Raw genomic sequence first — 15819 nt, forward strand, 5'->3', positions numbered from 1 at the left:
CCACCTGAGCCAGTCCCGTGGGCGATCGCCGGTGATGCAACGAAGGTACATGGTGATCACCTTGTTGGCTGCCTCGGCCTGACCATCAGACTGGGGATGGAAAGCTGACGTCATATGCAGCTTGGCGCCCATGAGCCTCATCAATTCTTGCCAAAATGTCGAAGTGAACACCACATCGCGGTCCGAGACGATGGACTGTGGCATGCCATGAAGGCGCACAATGTCGGAGAAGAAAGCCTGTGCCACAGTTTCAGCGGAGTATGGGTGCGCCAATGGGATGAAGTGCGCATACTTGCTGAAACGGTCCACCACCGTCAAGATGACGGATTTGCCTCGAACCTTCGGGAGAGCTTCTATGAAATCAAGACCGATGTCCGTCCACACCGCTGTTGGGATCGGCAGAGGCAGCAGCAACCCAGCCGGCAGGAGATGCTCAGACTTGTTGCGCTGGCAAGTGGAGCACGCCCGCACAAAGTCCTGCACCACGCGGCGCATGTCGGGAAAGTGGACGTCCCGGCGAAGACGATGAAGGGTGCGCTGTACCCCTTCGTGGCCGTCCTCATGGACTGCGGCCAGCAGCTCGCGAAGCAGCGGCGACGACGGCGGAACGTAGACGCGGCCATCGTATGTGAGCAGGCCGTCAGTAATGGCCCAGGGAGCAGAGCGCGAGCCGGCGAGGACCTCCTCCTTCAGAGCCACAGCCGCCGGGCGGATGGCCTGCTCCTGGCGCAGCCGGTCGATGTAGTCGAAGCGGGGTGCGGATATGGCGAGCACCGTGCCCTCCGGCGTGTCGCGGCGAGACAAAGCGTCGGCCACCGCGTTCTGGGCGCCCGGCTTGTACTCGACGCCGAAGTCAAAGCCCAACAGCTTGCCCACCCAGTGATGTTGGGGGATGGTCGCAAGCCGCTGATCGAGGAGGAACTTCAAACTGTAATGATCCGTGCGGACTGTAAACCGGCGCCCCCACAGGTACGGCCGCCAGTGGCGTACAGCGTGCACCAGGCCGATGAGCTCGCGTTCATATGCTGCGAGGGAGCGATGTCGAGGCGCCACCGGCCTGCTGAAGTAGGCGATGGGGTGGTTCTCTTGCAGCAGCACGGCGCCAAATCCGTGCGTCGAGGCATCGCACTCCACTATGAACGGCTTGGTGAAGTCCGGGAGCGCGAGCACAGGCGCCGACGTGACAGCGGCCTTGAGCGCCTGGAACGCCGCCGTGGCCTCGTCCGTCCAGGAGAAGCCCTCCTTCTTGAGCAGCGCCGTCAGAGGTGCTGCGATGACGCCGTAGTCGTGGACGAACTTGCGGTAGTAGCCCGCTAGCCCCAAGAAGCCTCTGACCGCGCGCACCGACCGGGGCTGTGGCCAGTCCCAAACCGCCTCCACCTTGGCGGGGTCCATAGCCACACCATCAGCGGAGATCACATGGCCCAGGTACGCCACTGATGCCACCGCGAACGCGCACTTGGACTGCTTGACGAAGAGTTGGTGCTGCTGTAGTACCGAGAGCACAGCACGAACATGGCGCAGGTGGTCGGCCCAAGAGGAACTGTAGATCAGAATGTCGTCAAAAAACACAAGTACAAACCGCCGAAGAAAGGGCCGCAGCACGTCGTTCATGAGCGCCTGGAACGTGGCCGGTGCGTTGCAGAGGCCGAAAGGCATGACGAGGAACTCGTAGAGGCCGTCATGTGTGCGAAAAGCCGTCTTGTGGACGTCCTCCGGCCTCATGCGCACCTGATGATAGCCCGACCGCAGATCCAACTTGGTGAAGAAGCGGGCGCCGTTGAGCTCGTCCAGAAGCTCGTCGACGACTGGGATCGGAAAGGCGTCCTTGATGGTGAGCGCGTTCAGCGCCCTGTAGTCGACGCAGAACCTCCAGGAGCCGTCCGGCTTCTTGATGAGGATGACCGGCGACGAGAACGCCGAGTCGCTCCGGCGGACGATGCCCTGGCCCATCATCTCCCCGCATTGCCGCTCCAGCTCATCCTTGTGGGCTGCCGGGTACCGGTAAGGGCGCACAGCCACTGGAGCGGCGCCTGGCTGTAACGTGATGGCATGGTCGCGGGTACGCTGCGGTGGCAGTCCTGTTGGTGCAGCAAAGATGTCGCTGAACGCGTCGAGGAGGCCGTCGAGGAGGGGGCTGTCCCCAGCGGTCGCCGTGAGGCGCGGTGCGCGCACCTTCGCCACATCAGTCCAGCGAATCACCCGGCCTTGCCGAGTGAAGGACATGGTCCTGACGGTGAAGTCCCAGACAATCTGTCCCAAGGTAATGAGCCACTGCGTGCCCAGAACCAAGTCATAGCCGGCGAGAGGCATGACATAGAGATCCACCAGGAAGTGTTCGCCGGCGACGGAGATCGGTGCCTGCCGGATAACGCCGGGGCAGCGGATGCGCTCCCCGTTCGCCACAGTCGCCGTCAGACGTGGACGTTGCTGCACTTCCAGTCCGGAGCGGCGCGCTGCCTCTTCGCCAATGAAATTGTGGGTGGATCCTGTGTCCAGGAGAGCCACCAGTGAGACCACGCCCACGTCGACCGGCACCTGCATGGTGTCGCAGACCGGCACCCCCGCCACGGCCTGCAAGGAAAAGACAGGAGCCTCGGCATCCTGATTAGCAACTGCAGCGGCCGCCTCCTCCTCTTCAGTGATCGTGACGCCGTCCACGAAGAAGATGCGGCGGCAGACCCTATTATGGCCCCGTGTGTACTTCTCATCGCAGTTGTAGCAGAGGCCCAGGCGGCGACGTTCTGCTTGTTCTTCTGTAGACAGCCGCTTGATCGGCTGGCCGGCTGGACGCGCAGGCGCTGCTCCTATGGCTGGGGCAGGAAGCGCCGGCCGAACCGGGGGGGCCGGGAGCGCCAGGGGCAGAGGCCCTGGACCTTGCTGGACGCGTGTGCCTCCTCTGCCCGGCTGAACTGCTGGGGCAGCCGCCAGCCGTTCCTACTCCATGACCTCCACCTCGCGCGCCAAGCTCATGGCAACCGCTAGCGTCTGGGGATTGTGAAGGCGGACCTGGTTGCTGATCGGAGGAAGCAGCCCCCCGGTGAAGAGCTGAACCCTCTGCGCCTCTTCCAGTGGCCCCGCGCGCGGGAGGAGCGCCTGAAACCGGTCCTGGTACTCCTCGACCGTGCCGGTGCGCCGACACTGCGAGAGCTCGAACAGCGGCGCCGAGCGCAGCGGCGGTCCGTAGCGGAGGTTGAGCAGGTCCTTAAAACGGCGCCACGTCGGCACCCCTTCATCCTGCTGCACTTGCATATACCACAGTTGGGCATTGTCCTCCAAGTTGTAGGAGGCCATCCACACCTTTTCTTCCTCCATTATCCGCTGTTGGTGGAAGTAGGACTCGCATCGATTGACGAAGACGAGAGGATCAGACTTGCCATCATAGCGGGGGAAGTCGAGTTTCTGGAACCGGGGAGGCCGATCGGTGTGATGCTGGCCGTCGGGCCCAGCACCCGGCGCGGAGGCACCCGAGGACGACGCCTTCTCCTTCTTCAGCGCGTCCAGGTCGGACTGGAGGGAGCCAATCTTGCCCGTGAGGCCCTCTATCACCTTGGCGAGGTCAGCGATCGTTGGCTCAGCCATGGCAGAGGAGCGGGATTCAGCGGAGGTGGGCGATGGAGGTGTGGCAGTGGGGGCGATGGTGGCTGGAGGGTCGGCGGCTGCAGCAGATGAACCTGCCGATGAACTGGAGGTGGTGGATCGACGTGACCGTGATACCAGGTTGTCAAGGGCCTGAGTATCGAGGGTAGGAGGCCCTCGGCTACGTAGATCGTAGCCTTGGTCCGTCTTCTCCGGTGAGGTTTTGCCCCTCTTCCGAAGGCTTGAGTGCGGTAGGGAGAGGAGAGAGAGTTCACGGTAGAATTCTTGATTGATTCCTCGGCTACAGCCGGATACAAGGCTTAATAGCCTGTTTTGCAAAACAGAAGGAAACTATCTCCTATAATTAAGGATCTCCTCTAATATCCCAACTAATTCTATTTCCTATCTTAGCCACTATTTCCCTTTCCTTCCTCCAGAAGTTCGGGCGTGGCCCTGATAGCCGCGCGCTCAGCTGCGCGCCTCTGGTCCCTCGCGCGTCTACGGCGTGTATAGGGGAGGCCCCACATGACAGTAACCCTAAGTAAGTAAATGGAAAGGAGCCAATTTGGTATCCGAAGGTGGCAGCAAGGATCTGCATTTTCTCACTGGACACATTAATTGGAAGCAAGAGAGACTTGTTGAAATTAACCATCAGCCCTGTCGAAGAAGCAAATGAGTTCAGGATTGCCTTGAGACTGAAGAGTTGTCTTGCATCAGCCTGCATGATTAGGAGAGTATCATCGGCCTACTGAACAATGGGGAAATCACTGCACTGCTGTGGGATGGGGAGCTTCAGAATTCCTTTCTCTTTCAAACAATTTATGACATACTGAAGAATCTCTGCTGCAAGCACAAAGAGAAGAGGAGACAGTGGATCACCCTGCCTCACACCTCTTCTACAACTGAAGGTTTTCCCCAGCACACCGTTGAGCAAAACAGACGAGGAGCCCGTGGAGAGAATGGCCTTGATCCAATTAATCCAACGGGTAGGGAAACCAAGTTTGCAAAGCATATCGATAATAGAAGAATGCTCAACAGTATCAAAGGCTTTAGCAAAATCGAGCTTAAGAATGACTATCTCCTTCTTTGATTGATGGCATTGGTGGATATACTCAAAGCTCCAGGCCAAGCAATCTTGAATAGTCCTATGCCTGATGAATCCATATTGACTATTGTGTATTAGTTTCAGGATTACCTTTTGGAGTCTCTCGGCTAACAACTTGGTGAGCATCTTGATACAACAATTCAGGAAGGAAATTGGTCGATAATCCGAAGCCATGATTGGGTTGTTGTTCTTGGGGACAAGAACAATGTGAGAGCCGTTAATGGGGCTGAGAATAACTCGGTTCTCATAGAAATCAAAGAAAATCCTGTAGATATCTTCCTTAATAATAGGCCAATACTTTTTTATGAAAGCTCCATTGAAACCGTCCAGTCCAGGGGCTTTATCAGATGGCATAATCTTTATAATATTATCAATTTCTGCCACTAGAAAATGAGAAGCCAATTCAGTCAGCTCTACCTCAACATGAACCAAGGATCCCATATCAAACTCCATGCAGGCATTACTGGATTAACCCATTCTGTCTTTTAACACACACCAAAGATGGTTGGCTTTTTCCTCGTGATGAATCAGTGAAACCAGTGCCGGAAGCTCCCACATGAGTGGGTCTGGGGAAGGGAAAAACCGAGGCAAGCCTCCCCCGTAAAATCTGCGGAGAGGCTGCTTCGAACCCACAACATGATGACTCAGCGAGACAGCTCTCACCACTGCACCAGGTTTGCCCTTCAGTCATCCTAAATCTGGGCAATAATATTTTTCGTGTATGAAATCGTTGCCATGGAATGGAAATATTTGGTGCATTCATCACCATGCTTAATTCTATTGATAGTGTTCCTCTACTTCCTCTGTTGCTGCAGTAATTTTATAAGCTGGTTCTTCACAATTCTTCTTAGATTCCACTCAGTGTTGAAAAGAGGTCTGAGCTCCTCCAAGGTGTCTGGATACAAGATAACCTTGTCACAATTTTCAATGAGTAATTTGAGGTTTGAAATGACCTTGCTCCAGTGCTTTAGATCATATCTTAATCTCTTAAATTTTGGCCGATAGAACTGAGACTGAGTCTGCTGTATTACTGATAGGTTTATTCAAGGAATTATGTACTGTGCTTGTGAATGACCTGTGACTCATCCAATAATTTTCAAAGCGGAAGATATTTGACTTGGGGATTTTTGTACCAATAGAAACTTTGCATGGAACATGGTCTGAGGTTGATCGAGCCAGAGGAGATACCATTGTGTTTGGAAAATCATAGGTCCAATTAACTGAGGTGAAAAACCCGTCAAGCTGCTCCAACAGAGGAATAGACTGCATGTTGCTCCAAGTAAAAGCTCTTCCTTTCGAAGGAAGTTCCACCAGGCCCAAATGATCAATAACATCATTAAAAATTTGTGTACCTTGAAAGTTGCCACCAGCTCTGTTTCTATTTTCAAGCGATCTATAGAAGTTGAAATCACCAAGCAAAATCCAGTTATCATTATTTTGAATGTCAAGGTTTCTGAACCAAGAGACAAAAGAGGAGCGAGCTGGTTCAGTACAAGGTCCATATACTGCTGTGAGATTCCAAACATTGAGGTCTAGCCGAGAAGAGAAACAAACAGATACTGCAAAAGGCTGAATTTCAATCACAGTACCATCAAATAGACTGCCATTCCAGCCCACAATAATACCCCCAGCGGCGCCAACAGATGGGGCAAAAAGGAACTTACCAAAATTTCTCGGGGCAAAGTTTCTGAGGAAAGAAGAGTCAAAGTTTTCTTTCTTGGTCTCTTGAAAACAGAAAATTTCACAGTTACTTTCATCAATTTTATTACGAATGTTTGGCCATTTTTCTGCCGCATTGATTCCCCTAACATTCAAGCATAATATGTTCCAAGCACGATTCATTAGGAAATCGAAGAAAACGAGCAAGTTCAAAATGACCTTCATAGAAGGGCATACACCGATGTCCACAGATTAATAACCAGAGCCAATAGGTATGACATACATCCCAACCATCATAGTAGCGAAATTAAGATAACGACGAGCAAATAAGTAAAAAGCAAGATAAGCTGATAGACGCCCTGCGGCGAGACAACTGCTTGGCATCATCATTACTCCTGATCATTATGTCGCCCTTGCATCAGGGCATCCTCCGAGAGCTCCTCAGGAGCCACTCCACAGTTTACACCCCAGAATAGGCAGCCTGTTCGCTTGCTCGTATACGATCGTGGATTATAAGGTGGAACAATATTTTTCTCTCACACCAAACCCGCATCAAATACATCTTGAGGAGGCGTGTCCAGATCAATCTTCACCGTTGTCCTTCGCTTCTTGGGTGCTGGCTCTCTGATTTTGACAATCTGATATCCATCCTTTGCTAGCGGGTTCAGCCGTGATCTCCTTAGTGTCCACCAGAGGAGTCTTGGAGCCAGGCCTCTTGGAAACTGTAACCGGGATGGAAAGAGGCACATTCTACCTCTGAGAAGGACTGCCATCAGCAAATAAGAAAACCCAAAGCCTGATGAGCATGCAGCCCATCACTGGTTGGACTGGACAGATTGCTTTCCCAACTTCTTTCTTCCATTCATTGCTCTGCTCCTGGATGGGGAGCCACATGCCGGTATCAAGCAGACTTGCCTTTGAACTGTCGAACCAAACTCCAAAAGCCCCAATCCAAGCGGGGAGAGAAAAGAGGATAGAACCCTAACCGGGAAGTGAGCGAGCGCCGAGTGAGGAGGCGGGTCGAGGGACGCGATGGCATACTCCTCATGCCGGCGCGGCGGCTCACCACCCAGCGCCAACCTCGTACGAGCTAGGTGGTGCCACCCCTGCTCATCGTGAGCTCCGAACAAGAGGAACGGAGCTGGATCACACGTGAAGTTTGCCATGCCTTCTTGGGTGGAAACTTGGGCTTCTTGGGTGGAAACTTGGGCGATCAGTTGGAAGGGCTCCTCGGCAGAAGAGGGTTTTCTTGAAATATCATCAGGGGAGGAGTGGGTTTCACTGTTGCAGTGCGGCGAATGGGGAGGAGAAGACGAAACCGAAACGTTCCCAAGCGACGTCGTGACTCGTGAATGGGTCCCCAAGCGACGTCGAACGCTGATCACTACTGGGCCCCCGGTCAATTGGATATTTGGGCCGCCAGCGCAGAATGGGTAGGGACTTAGAGAGGTAATTTCTGGGCCTCCAGCACAAAGAAAACTTGGGTTTTTTGAAGCACTGTCTCGCCCAATGACCATAATTGAAGCAAATTAAACAGCGGACAGGAGAACGACAACCTCGGCGAGAGAGTGACCCAGCCGCAAACATTTCGAGCACTGAACTGAGTTAATGTTGTAATCATTCTCCACACTGGACGAGGGAATAAGCTCATAATTGTTTATGAGAACTGAGGAACCAAAATTCAAATGATCTAGAACTTGGCGGCCATAATATCTGATCTAGGAAGAGGTGCATCTGCCAGCGGCGGACTTGAATGCACATCATCGGAGCAAACCATCTTCTTCAAGGCCGACCGTAACGTGGCCGGCGATGAAGAAGAACTCAACGCAGCTGGGGGCCTGGGGCATCATCGGGAGGGAGAACAGTGAAAGAACTGAAAGAATGAGCATCCGAAAAATCAACTGAAGTTCTGAACGCCCCAAACTATAACGACTGGACCCAAGGAACAGCCGGAACAGATTTCTTTGCAGGGGATTCAACAACTAGCTTGGGAGCAAAATGGACTTGCTTGACCATTGAAGCCTGAGATTTAGCATTACGCTTCTGACACTTAGATAAAACTTTGGTCCACTTCCTGGCCTCCTCTTCTTCCCAGAGCCTTTTCTCACGTTCCCAATGAGGGATGCCATTGTTCCAAAGGTGGAAGTAAACATCAAAAGAAGCACCAATAACCCGCCTTATATTAAGGCATAAACAGATAAGCCCACAACCTTGCAAGAAACCGAGAAACGGAAGTGATTGTGGCTAAGATCCACAACGTGGAACTTGGAAGCATGACCACCCAGGCATGGCTGAAGAACGAGAGAAACACTATCTTCTGGAAGCTAGAAGAGAAAACGACGGAAGGTGGCCAGGACGAAGAACGAGCCCCTGGGGCTAGGAGATTCATGGTGCACCTGAGTACCGACTACCGAAGCACCGGAACATGTCCCTTTCGAAGTTCTCCCCGATGGAGAAATCCATCCTGTCCGCAAGCGCAGAAGACGAGCCCATGGCAGCTTATTCTTGCTCGTTACTCCTACTTTCTCACCAATTAGCCACAGCTAACAATCTGGTATGAGCCTAGCAAATCCTGCATTTTTTCCAACCTCATCCACACTACGCACATTTCTAGAAATGTCATGGTGCCATGTGTCCGACTGCGAGGCTCATCATCGATGAGTAGAACAAGTGTTTCAGGGAACACGACGCCAAGTGGAATAGCGCTTCACATATCTCGAGCGGGTGCGCTTTGACCAGGAAGCCGCCATCGAGCATTGTCTTGAGGACCTCGAGCACCCCAACACGGATCAGATCTGCGACGAACGCGATGACCACTTAGCCGCGCTCGAGTTTGCTGTGTCTTAGTGTCTATGTTCTAGACGTGGCGGCCGGAGGTGCAAGGCGTTGTGGATGATTTGCGCCTAGATGCGACCAAGCTCAATAAGGGTCTGTTTGGTTCCAGGCTCCTAAAATTTTAGCTCCTAAATATTTTAGGCATACTTCTAAAAGCTCTAAAAAATTGATGTCCTTCTTCCCTCTACCCCTACTCTCTTCTCCCTCTCTGTCTTTCTTCTTCCTCCAGCACAAGAAGAACCGAATGAGCTCCTCCCAGCCGTCGGCCAAATCCACCGCACCTGCCCCGCCATTTCCAAATCACCGCTGCCCAAACTTGCCTCGCCTGCCCAGCTACCTCCTCCACCTCTCTTTGCCCTGCGCCATCGCAGGCGGGCCCCTGCGCGCGGGGCGGCAGCAGCGGGATCGGCATCCGGAGTCGGATCTGGCCGTGGCTGAGTCCTCCACCCGCGGCGGATCGAGCGGCAGATCTGTGTGCTCCCAGTCGCGCCACTGCCGCTCGCTGGGGCAGCCCGTTGCGCGCCGCCGCTAGTAGCCGCCCGCCTGGGAACTTGACCTCGCGCTGCCGCTCCCACAGGGGACCCGCCGAGGCGCGAGGGAGTGAGGGCGGCGGATCCGGCAGCGCGAGGTAGTGGGGGCGGTGGATCCGGCGGGCACCGGCGTGGAGGAGGGAGGGAGCGGGGGCGGCGGCGTTCGGGACGTGGGTGCGGGGGCGTCGGGAAGCGTGCGGTTGGGAGGGGTACCCCAGGTCCAGGATGGACTTTAGGAGCTTTTAGGAGGGGGTGGAGCTCCTAAAGTATTTGGCCCCTGCTAAAATTTTTTGGAGCTTTTAGGAGGGGATGTTTGGTTCTTTAGGCAAATTTTATCTAGATTTTAGCTCCTAAAGTTTTTAGGAGGGGTAACCAAACAGGTCCTAAGCACCAAGATCGCTCCGTCCGTGAGAATTTCACCCACGACCCCGGCATCGTTGCTCCCGCACCTGAGTTGGCTATCGCGCGCCCATCTGCCAGACCTCTAGTCAATGGACCCAAGGGGGCGTCAACACCAATGACTGAGATACTGGATTTTGGTCAATCATGGCCTAGTCCCATGTCCCGGTCATGGGTATGCCTTTTCCAAAACCACCCGATATTGTTCCTCATTCTGTGATATCACCACATGTCGTGCCGCCTTCCAAGTGTCCGTCGCTTAGCCTATTGGTTGTTTTCCCAAACTCTAATTTCCCAAGGCCTGTTTGGGACAGTTCCACTATTAGATCTTGAAAGGATCAAGATGTTCAAGAGGGGGGTGAATTGGGCTAATTCTAAATTTTTGCAATAATTAAGTCCTATACTTAGCCCACTTCACCCATTATGCCTAGAATGTGTTTCTATTGTTCTCACGCACAAAAGTTTTGCACCCTAAGTTTCAATCCTACTCTAACATGGCAATTCTAGGAATATAAAGACATGAAATGAATTGCTCAAATGTAAATGCTCAAAGTAAAGAGAGGGAAAGAAACACGGTGATGTTTTCTCGAGGTATCAGAGAGTCGTCACTCCCCACTAGTCCTCGTTGGAGCACCTGCACAAGGGTGTACCTCCCCCTTGATCCGCGCAAGGATCAAGTGATCTCTACAGGCTGATTTCTTGACACTCCGTCGTGGTGAATCACCCACAACCACTCACAACTTGACTTATGTCATCCACAAGCTCCGCCGGATGATCACCAAGCTCCCAATCACCACCAAGCCATCTAGGTGATGGCGATCACCAAGAGTAACAAGCACAAACTCTCACTTAACCAAGACAAGCCTAATGAGAAAGGTAGATGCACACTTGCTACTCCCTATGCACTAATGAGGTCCTTAATCTTGGATTATCAAATCTCAATCACCTCACTAGGCTCTTGGTCTCCCTTGCACTCCAAAGGTGTTTCTCAGCTGAACAAATGGGCAAGAGACCTCCCATGGATGAGTGGAGTAAGTATTTATACCCCTCATTCAAAACATAACGTTTGGAGGCTGAGTCAGCATTCTACGGGCTTACCAGACGCTCCGGTCAGGGTAACCGAATGCTCCAGTCAGTTGTACCCGCCACTGTGTCAGAGAGAGCCGTTAAGCTCTGACTAGACTCTAACTAGCATCGGGTCAGCACCCACCGAACGCGTCCGGCCATCAAAAACCCTCTCTAGAACCTTACTGATGTTGACCGGACGCTGGCACCCAGAGTCCAGTCACTTCTCTGTTCAGCGTCTGGTCTGGTACCAGACTCTGATCAGCGTCCGGTCAGCACCCATCGGACGTGTTCGCTCAAGAAAAAGCCTCTCCAGAACCTCTTTGGAGTGGACCGAACGCAGGTACCCCAGCGTTTGGTGCACCTCCACTCAGCGTCCGATCAGTACCAGACGACTTTAGTTGACCAAATGAACTGACCAGACTCACCCTCTAGCGTCCAGTCACAGCCAGACCAGCGTCCAGTCAGTCATTTGACCATCCATTCACTTCTAACTCGACATCCTATATGAATGAAGTTGATTCCAATTGATCTTAGGGCTATTCCTGAGCTACCTAGTGCTAGGTTTGACAAGTATGCACCACACCTAACCCACTAGACTCACCTAGGTCAAGCTACTAGTCCATACCCCCCTTAATAGTACGGCCAAAGGAAAAATAAAGTCCTAAACTACTCTAAGTGTATCTCCAACACCAAGCGACCCTTAGAAATAGTCTGTCCTTAACCTTATCGTCCATCCTTTGAAAACTAAAATGATTTCCATCGACAAGGGCATGACCTAACTCAAATTGCCTCTGCAAAACACACGTTAGTCATAGTAATCTCATGTCGTCATTAATCATCGAAACCCAACTAGGGGCCTAGATGTTTTCAATCTCCCCCTTTTTGGTGATTGATGACAACACAACCTCGAGTATGTAAAAGAGATGAGTGAGGTTTTCAACATGCTTGGTTCATATAAGCTTTTGACAATAAGAATAAAAGGGTTAGACATGCTTATATGACCCAAACCAACAAGGTGTACTCAATAGATATGAATTAATCTTGAGTACATGAAGTGAAGCTCATTTGAATTGGAGTAAAATGGGCAAGCAAAGCAAATGAGCATAACCAAGTGACATGACATATATATCAAAAGCCAAGCTCTGAACCTTGTATATATATATATCAATGTAGAGAGCACACATGTCACATAAGTCTCACCATCACATGTATATAATACAATGCATGAAAGTAAACGTGAATGCATATGAAAGGATCACACACAAAAGACCAAGAGAAACGAATCGAGACCATCTCACACGCTCCCCCTAGATCAAATGCTCCTCCTAGATCTAACATACTCGCTCCCTCTCCCCCTTTGGCGTCAAGCACCAAAACCTAAGGGTCGAATGGTGGGATAGGAGCAGTCGAGTCGGGCGCTGAGGTACGGTGATAGATCCAAAACTGAGCTGCATCATCCTCTGACCCTGAACTCTGAGCGATCTGACCCTCTATCGCTGGAAGTGAAGGTAAAGCAGTCTGGGTCTTCTCAGTAACTGGCATGGCCTGTGACTCTGGAGGTGTGACTGTAGGAAGTGGAGCCACATCTGCCTCTGTCGCTGTCGCTGAAGCCTCAAGTGTAGGAGTGACTGTTTGAGGTGGCTCGGATGATGCAACAGACGACAGAATCATCTCGGTAGTCTCGGTAACAGGAGCAGCTGAGGTAGGGACAGGGACTCAGAATACTGGAGGTGTAGGCTACCCTGTAAGCTCACTGAAGGTAGTGCTGAGACTCCTGGAGACTGGGTTGTCCATCATTAATGCCGAAGAAGTTTGAGTCAGAGTGAAGCCTGTAACAATAGGAGTAAAATGCGGACCCTGAGATGTCCCTGGTGAAGCAAACCACTAAGACACCTGCTCTGTAGGTGAGGTAAACTAAGGAGCTGGTTGTCTCTGACTCAGAAAGCCACTGGGCTGTATAGCTAGAGTCACTGGAGTGGTGGTTGAAAGGATCAATATGCCCAAGAGGGGGGGGGGGGGTGAATTGGGCTAATTCTAAATTTCTTTGCAATAATTAAACCCTACGGTTAGCCCAATTAACCCCTTGTGCCTAGAAAGTGTTTCTATTGATCTACCGCACAAAAGTTTAGCAACCTATGTTCCAATCCTACTCTAGCATGGCAATTCTATGAATATAAATGACAAGAAATGAATTGCTCAAAGTAAAGAGAGAAGGAGGAACACGGTGAAGTTTTGCTAAGGTATCGGAGAGTCGCCACTCCCCACTAGTCCTCGTTGGAGCACCCGCGCAAGGGTGTAGCTCCCCCTTGATCCGCGCAAGGATCCAGTGCTCTCTATGGGTTGATTCTTCGACACTCCATCGCAGTGACTCAACCACAACCGCTCACAACGTGAGTTGGGTCATCCACAAGCTCCGTCGGATGATTACCAAGCTCCCAATCACCACCAAGCTGTCTAGGTGATGGCAATCACCAAGAGTAACAAGCACGAACTCTCACTTGACCACGACAAGCCTAATGAGAACGGTGGATGCACACTTTACTACTCTTGCTTTCACTAATGAGGCCTCACTCTTGCATTCTCAAATCTCAATTACCTCACTTGGACCTTGCTCTTCTCGGCACTCTCAAGGGTGTTTCTCGACTATTGGAATGAGCAAAAGTACCCCCTCACACAAATGGAGGAAGTATTTATACACCCGGTTGAAAAACAAACCGTTATGTGCCTCTACGGGGTGACCGAACACTCCGGTCAAGTTGACCGGATGCTCCGGTCAGTTCTCCCCAAAATCCAGTGTTTAAGTTGTGACCGGACGTGTCCGATCATGATTTTCCCTCTCTGGAACCTTACTAGAGTCGACCGGACGCTGGCACCTAGCGTCTGGTCGCTCACCTCTCAACGTCCGATCACGCTAGATGATTTCAGCTTGATCAAATAAACTGACCGGACTCTGCGCCAGCGTCCGGTCACACCAGAACCAACGTCCGGTCAGCATTTGACCCTCCATTCACTTCCAACTCTCAACCATGTGTGAATGAAGTTTGCTCCAATTGATCTAAGGGTTTTTTAGGAGCTACCTAGTGCTAGATTCAGCAAGTGTGCACCACACCTAACCCACTAGACTCACCTAGGTCAAGCTACCCGTTCATACCCCCCTTCATAGTATGGCCAAAGGAAAAACAAAGTCCTAAACTGCTCTAAGTGTCTCTTCATCTCAAACGACACTTAGAACTAGTCCATCCTTAACCTTGTCGTCCATCCTTTGAAAACAGAAACGATTTCCATCCTAGGGGCATGACCACCATGATTGCCCAATCGATCTCCATTACCGTGACCTAACTTAATTGCCTCTGCAAAACACATGTTAGTCACAGTAATCAAGTATTGTCATTAATCACCGAAACCGAACTAGGGGCCTAGATGCTTTCAGTGATGGTAGACTGGCCTATCTGAAATGTAGAATATTGAGGATCAACCCCGGTAGCAGTGAATACATGCTGCATGAAGCCGAGTAGCTGCTGCTGAATCATAAGTTGTTGCTGCTGCATGACCTGCTGCTGTCGCTGAAACTCATCCTATCGTGCCTGAACCTGAGCAAGTGTAGCTACAGTCTGCTATGCTTGGCATGCCTGGTCCTATCTCATCCACTCAAGTACAGCTAGAAGTGTCGGGTCTGTCTACGGTGGGTGTGGTGGAGTTGAGCTTAAGCCACTGGCCTCTCTATCGTGAGGACGAGGTGCCATCTATGGAATCGGCCGATACTCATCATCTAAGCTATCACTCGGATCGCTCTCGACCTCATCTCCCTACTGTGCATCAAGATCCCCCTCCTTTGTCTCTGCAATGCCCCTGATGATCTAATCCTGCTGAGCTGCTATCTCTGGTACCTTTGGGCGACGACTTGGTTGGCAAGGTGTGCTCGCACGACTGTGACACAACATCTGGCTCATGTCATACTGTGGAAACTCAGTAGTAGCACCTGTCCACTCTGCCAATGTCTCTGGGGACTTGTGTGAAACTACCTTTCTAAATAAGAAAGTAATCCAATGAGCATAAGGCAGCAGACAGTGACCTCTAAAGCCCTCTACTAGTGTGTCCTCCATCTATGAGAGCATCACATCCCAAATATCAAAGATAGTCTGAGACACTAGGTGATACACTAGCCACAGCTGAATTCAAGTCAGTCCCTCGTGGTAGCCCATCCTCGGAAGCAGAGTCCTCATAATAGCATCATGAAGTCGAGTTGTCGGTGTAAGGTCACATGGTGTCCTGCTCAACCCCTCGCCAAACGACTCTGTGAAGCACGGTCTGACAAGATCTGTAGGTGGCGCAAGTCCACTGTGAGGGCATCTCGAAGGCTCTGTCTGTCCATAGCATACCTCATGAAGGTGAATAGGTGACTTTGGAATCCTTAGTATCTCTCTGACCCTCAAGCTTTGGAGCCTGTAGCCACGACCTCTGAAAGCAAATTGAATAAACCTATGTCTCGGGTGAATCCACAAGGAGGAGTAGAACTCATAGATCCAAGATGGAACATACCGACCAGTCCATCCAAGGAGATCTGACAAGCCTGGTAGATAAGTGAGGTGAGGACGGATCTGCTAGCCTACAGTTGCAACTAGAGACTCTAAGGAGCAGACTTGC

At 51.7% G+C, this 15819-nt stretch overlaps 1 protein-coding gene across 1 annotated transcript; it reads right to left on the reverse strand.

Annotated features, from left to right (window-relative positions):
* Nucleotides 1–2937: 2937 nt before the first annotated feature.
* On the reverse strand, nt 2938–3582 carry LOC136489271 (uncharacterized). The gene has a single exon (XM_066485958.1). It carries the CDS (start codon nt 3580–3582, stop codon nt 2938–2940), a length of 645 nt encoding a protein of 214 aa, XP_066342055.1.
* Nucleotides 3583–15819: the final 12237 nt, after the last annotated feature.

Source organism: Miscanthus floridulus, chromosome 10 (assembly GCF_019320115.1).
Source record: "Miscanthus floridulus cultivar M001 chromosome 10, ASM1932011v1, whole genome shotgun sequence".
Lineage (NCBI taxonomy): Eukaryota > Viridiplantae > Streptophyta > Magnoliopsida > Poales > Poaceae > Miscanthus > Miscanthus floridulus.